General features: G+C 57.2%; 2 protein-coding genes across 2 annotated transcripts in view; both read left to right on the top strand.

Annotated features, from left to right (window-relative positions):
* The window catches only part of LOC107184682 (CMRF35-like molecule 6), a 3,935-nt gene extending 2,306 nt beyond the window's left edge, over positions 1–1,629 (top strand). Inside the window, exons 3-4 of the mRNA XM_015570532.1 lie at positions 1,139–1,322; positions 1,436–1,629. Of these exons, the coding sequence (XP_015426018.1) occupies positions 1,139–1,322; positions 1,436–1,568 (317 nt within the window). The 3' untranslated portion in view covers positions 1,569–1,629. The remainder of the gene's footprint in view (positions 1–1,138; positions 1,323–1,435) is intronic.
* Positions 1,630–3,454: 1,825 nt separating this feature from the next.
* Positions 3,455–5,667, top strand: part of LOC102773011 (CMRF35-like molecule 6) — a 5,571-nt gene continuing 3,358 nt past the window's right edge. The window contains exon 1 of the mRNA XM_015570525.1: positions 3,455–4,582. Coding sequence (XP_015426011.1) covers positions 4,522–4,582 — 61 coding nt within the window. The 5' untranslated portion in view covers positions 3,455–4,521. The remainder of the gene's footprint in view (positions 4,583–5,667) is intronic.

Genomic DNA, 5,667 nt, shown 5'->3' with positions numbered 1-5,667 from the left:
GGCTGCTGACGGTGGCTCTGGCTGCTCGCTTCCTCCTTGCAGTTCTCGGTTTCTCCCTCTCCCGTGGGAGGTGCCCTCACTGGCCTTTGTGTCTGCCTATGTAAGAGGGAGAAACTGGAAATTCACGGAAACTCCGGCTGGGGGGGAGGGGGAAGGGTTTGTATAGGTGCCTTTGGGTCGGGCCACGTTCTATGGGGTCCACCTGGTGTGTGTCTCTCTAGATCAGGGGTGGGGAATGTCCGGCCCGAGGGCCGTATAAGGCCCAGAAAATCATTGGGTCTGGCCCTGCCAGTTCATTAGGGGTGAGTGAATGAAACTCTGGCCAAACAGAACAGGCTAAGGTTTAAGTTGATGATTTTGTGTGGCCCTGGACTGATGTTATAAATCTCCCAATGGCCCTTGGCAGGAAAAGGTCCCCCACCCCCTGCTCTAGGTCTTTCTTTCTGCTCATTTCTTCCCCAGAGAGGACTGCCCCGTGGGCCAAGGCCTGGCTGACAGTGTGGGGGCTGGTAGCTCAGACACAGCTGGAAGCCCGAGATCAGGAGGCCGGCATGTGGGCGAGGCCCTCCTCTGGGTGCAGACTTTTGTTTTATCCTCCGGGGTGAGGGGCCTCCCTCATCCGGGCACTAATCCCATGGATGAGGGTTCCACCCTCATGCCCTGACCACCTCCAAATGCCTGGCCTCCTAACACCACCCACTGGGCCTGGGGCTTTCAAGAAAGGAATTTTGGAGACACGAGCATTCAGACCACAGCATGTCTAAAGGACTGCGGGTCCCGCCATCCAGTGGAGACCCTGAGGCACGTCTGTTTCCGGGGTCTCACTCAAGCCATCAGCCACTCCTTAGGGCCCTGGCCAGCCATCACTTGAGTCAAAGCTACAGAATAAGTGTCACCCCGCCTCCTTCTGGCCGGACAAGGGGGAGAAAGGGTGGCTGTGGTGGGGGTGTGGCCGGAGCAGGTGCTCTTCCCACACAGTCTCAGATGCTTTGCTGAGCAGGACAACTCTGCATCCGGACATGCCCACCAGGCCATGTTTCTGGGGAGCAGCCTGGGGAGTAGTTAGAGAGGGGACGCAGGTCTGGCCGGCCTGTGGCCATGGAGGGGATGGTCTGAGTACCTTGACCTTGTGTCAGAGCGACACAGCTGACAGAGTGGAAGACCCAGGGCCTGACATGCGCTTCTCCCTCAGCCCCCACCCTGAAGATCGTCACAAGCACCCTGGGTCCTCCAAGCACCCTGGGTCCTCCCTCCCCCCTGCCAGTGACCACTGGGCCCAGCATGACCAGCCAGGAGACGCCTGATGCCAGCCAACACCCTCGGTAAGGGGCGCACATCCCAGGACTTTGACACCTGGTGGATTCTCCCCTAGATGGGGGGCAGGGATGGTGACGATGAGGCTCACTGTGCATCACCGTCACCGTGTCCCCCACAGGTCCCTGCTCAGCAGTGTGCACTTCCTGCTCCTCATATTCCTGAAGGTGCCCCTGTTCCTGAGCATGCTCAGTGCTGTCCTCTGGGTGAACAGGCCTCAGCGGGCAACTTGTGAGGAAACACAGTTTGGCTAAGACAACCTGCCACCGTCCCCGCCCACCCATGTCCTGTCCAGAGACACCGCCACTCGGGCTACAGAAGGACCTCATGGGAAAGAAGGAAGAGCACGCTTGTGGCAGTTTTTAAAGGTACCAGCAGGTGGCGCCAGAGGCCATCTGCGGAGCTTCACTGTGGACCTCTTCATGGACTCAGAAATAATTCTTCTCCAACAGGATTGCTTCTCAGTCGCTGGGTCCCTCCCGGCCAATCCCCAAATCCAGACCCATTGTATCCTGCTGGCCTTTCCCCCGGGCTGGGTCCACTCCCGGCCATCCTGCTCATCAGCCTGGGCTATGTGAGTAGGGACCCCCTTGTCTCCATGGGGCCAACCAGATGTGGACTCAGGCATTCAGGGGGCCAGGGACCAGGGCTCAAGGTACAACCAGGGGTCTGGAGCCCAGTGGGCAGCTCAGACTGGAGAAGACTGAACCTAGGGGAGGGGATGGAGCAGGCGGGAGAGATGAAGATACACCTGATTCCTGTCCAAGGCGTCAGATTTCTTGAGAAGCAACACCACATTCAGGGGGCCAGGGACCAGGGCTCAAGGTACAAGCAGGGGTCTGGAGCCCTGTGGGCAGCTCAGACTGGAGAAGCCTGAACCTAGGGGAGGGGATGGAACCAGGCGGGAGAGACGAAGATACACCTGATTCCTGTCCAAGGCTTCAGATTTCTTGAGAAGCAACACCACGTGGATCTGCTGATTTCTCACTCCCTGGGAGAGGCAGAGAGACCCAGGGCCTCAGTGAACACGTTCAGCGAGCTTGGAACGTCAGGTGGGGACAGCTGTCACCACTTCCCATTCCCCAGGAACAAGGGAACTTGTGTCTAAGGGACTAACTATGACCGGTGCCAGGAAGTGTCTAAGGAAGGGCAGCTGTGGGGATGAGAAACAAGGAGACAGAGGTGCAGGGGCGAAGAGAGATGGGTGGGAAGTGGGGAGGGGTGGTGGGGTCCATCCTGCAGTGTCCTGGGAGAGTCTACAGTTTGGCCCTGGCCTGGCATCCCATGAACAGCCTCAAAATTGGTCTTTAACATGATCTCTACAGTGAATTATCTACACCACCACAGGCTGTGTTGGTAGGCGTGTTTATGCTATGTATTTATATGTGTGTTTTATTCCTACTAAGCCACCAGAAAGTTAACATTTTAATGTAATAGTCATCTTCTCATTATCTGATTGATTATTCTTTGTGGTCATTTGTGTATCAAAAGTTGATTCCTGAACTTGACACACTTAATTCATGACACCTTTTTGGTAACCCTATTCTGACATCTTTTTTTTTTCCAATATGCTGAGAGCTTCAAAAACAAAAGTGAACTATGTGTGAGGTGTCAGGTGGGGACTAGGCTTATTGGGGTGACCACTCTGTCAGATATGTAAGTGTCTGGGCACAATGTTGTTCACCTGAACCTGAGGCCTGGAGAGGGATGGACACTCTGATGAAACATGGGGTCACTAAGGGGCAAGGGGAGTGAGACCCTTGTCAGGTCCACTCGGGTCGAGTAGGCCAAGCAAGGAGAGTGTGTCTCATTGGATGACGTGCAGCAAGGAGTGCCCCTGACTGCTATTGATTTCTGTGGCTCTTGCTGATGAGTAGAGAAGAGAGAGACAGGGCAACAGGGGGATGTCACTGTCGTGGTGAGAGGACAGAGGACACAGAAGGTCAGAGAAACAGGAGGGGAAGGGACAGATGGAGACACTTGGGGCAAGGATGGATGGGGAGTGAGAAGAGAAGAGGCCCATGTGACAGGAGTTGGGTTGCAACCAGTCTGGGGTTATGATTGCCTTTGGTTGCGGTGAGCTGGTGTAGGAGAGGAACAGAGCTGGGAAGAGAGTGTTTGGGGGAAACCGATAGATCTGGATTGTGGAAGACAAGGTTGAGAAACCAGCCCAACCCAGGAGACACTTTAAAGTAGGCCCCACCTCTTGACCAGCCCCCCTACCATTTCCAGGGCAAATTGTCCCGGGGGCCATCATGTCCTGAGACTACCGAGCCTGTCTGAGGTAGGACAGACCTGCCTCCCCACCTCCTGGGAAGGACCATCCCCATCTCTGCCCCTTGAAGAGGCCCCTGGTCACCCCTGTGAACCCCAAAGGGACACCAGGGACAGTGCCTTTGGGAAGACCGCCCTCTCTGTGCCATGGGAAGGAGAGGAAAGGCTCAGGCTCAGCTGGGCAGGGTCCCCCACTCTCCATCCTCTGAGCTCTGAGCTCTCCTTGTCCACTGTCAGACCTCTGTGCCGAGTGTCACCGTGGAGCTGACCTTCAGAAGCAGAAAGAGTAAAACATGGAGTCCTCAGAGGGTTGGTGAGCAGGGAACCCACAGGAGAGAGGACTCAGCTTTGGGTGGGACCCCACAACCAAGATGGGACCTTTGAAGGCCTCTGAGGTCGTAGAAGAGTTGGGGGCCCACAGGGTCAGAGCTCCCGTGGGTGCCTGCAGCTACATGTTGGGGGTCAGAACACCTCTAGGTCACCACCAAGGCCCGAGAGGATGAAATGGTCTGGCCTTCAGCCCAGGACTATCATTCCTGACTACAAGGAAGTGACATGTGGCAGAGGGTGGGGACACCACCAAGGAGGAAACGTCCCAGCAGCTCTGCTGTGCGGAGACGTGTGGCCGTCAGAGGAGCAGCCATGAGCTCTGAGAAGGGGCAGCAGCCTCTCTGAGGCCACGGGCCCTGTCCTGTCACTGGGGTTGAGAGCAGAAGCCCAGGGCGCCGAGAGCCGGGGTCGGCAGCAGCCTGTGCAGCTCCTGACCCTGAGCTTCCTGCACCCTGACCACCCAGCATCGGACTCAAATCTGGGCTGGACACGGAAGCGGAGAGGCCCAGAAGAGCGGAAGTGGGCACAGGGTAATCGAACCCTCATTGAGGAGGTTTGTCCGCGTCCACCCATAGGACCTGGCGCTGCTACAGGCTGTGAGAAATGACCCCGAGGAGTGGGGCCACGTGGCTGCCTTCAGCTCTGCTCCTTCTCCAGGTCCCAGGTGAGCGGGGCTGGGCTGTGTGGGGAGCTGGACCTTGAGTGGGAATGAGGAAAGACTGGGAGGGGGAGGGTGTGGGGGGTGAGGAGCAGCCCAGCAGGAGGGAGGGAGGACATGGGGGAGAGCACGGGGAGGCAGAGAAGCTTCTGGGAGCGGCCAGCACCTGCCTCAGTAGCAACCACAAGGATTCAGTGCACAAAGCAGGTGAGTCTCAACCACTGCGCCCACAGAGCTGTGCTGGGGAGGCGGGCCTGTGCTCACCTCATAACCGGGGATTTGGGCTCTGGCTGAGGGTTTAGTGGTTAGAGTGTTGGTACAACGCAGGTTCGATTTTGGGTCAAAGGCACATACCTGGACTAATGCTATCAATGTTTCTCTCTTGCTCTGCCTCCATTCCTCCCTTCCACTCTCTCTAAAAAGCAATGGAAAAATATCCTTAAGTGATTAAAAAAATCAGAGATGGGGTCTTGGTGCATCACACACACTTACACACACACACACCTGCACACACACACACACACGTGCACACACTCCTTTATTCCCATCATGGCCCTTCTTGTCTCCATGGACACCCTCTCACTGTGTCACCACTGGGAGGAGGGAGCTATCGCCCCTGGTTCCCTCGCCTGGTCTGAGGAAAGGCATGGCCTCCAGACCCTGAGGGTTCCTGAGAGTCCTGCACCCCAGGGCGCCCCTGCCCCTGGCCCATCTGGTAAGAACCCGGGATGGGCTGTGTCTTCCAGGCTGCGCCTGGTCTGAGGAAAGGCATGGCCTCCAGACCCTGAGGGCTCTTGAGGGACCTGCACCCCAGGGCGCCCCCGCCCCTGGCCCATCTGGTAAGAACCCGGGACGGGCTGTGTCTTCCAGGCTGTCTGTCTCTGAGCGGCCCCAGGCGGGTGACGGGCACCGTGGGGGGATCGCTGAGCGTGCAGTGTCGGTACGAGAAGGAGTTCAAGGAACATAACAAATACTGGTGCAAAAGCCCATGTTTGGCATCGCTGAGGACGAAGATTGTGGAGACCACAGAGTCAGAGAGAGAAGTGAGGAGCGGCCGAGTGTCCATCAGGGACCATCCAGCAAACCGCACC

Source organism: Myotis davidii, unplaced genomic scaffold, assembly GCF_000327345.1.
Source record: "Myotis davidii unplaced genomic scaffold, ASM32734v1 scaffold172, whole genome shotgun sequence".
Taxonomy (NCBI): Eukaryota; Metazoa; Chordata; class Mammalia; order Chiroptera; family Vespertilionidae; genus Myotis; species Myotis davidii.
Note: the sequence above shows the minus strand (reverse complement) of the source record. Positions and strands in the feature narration are given on the sequence as shown.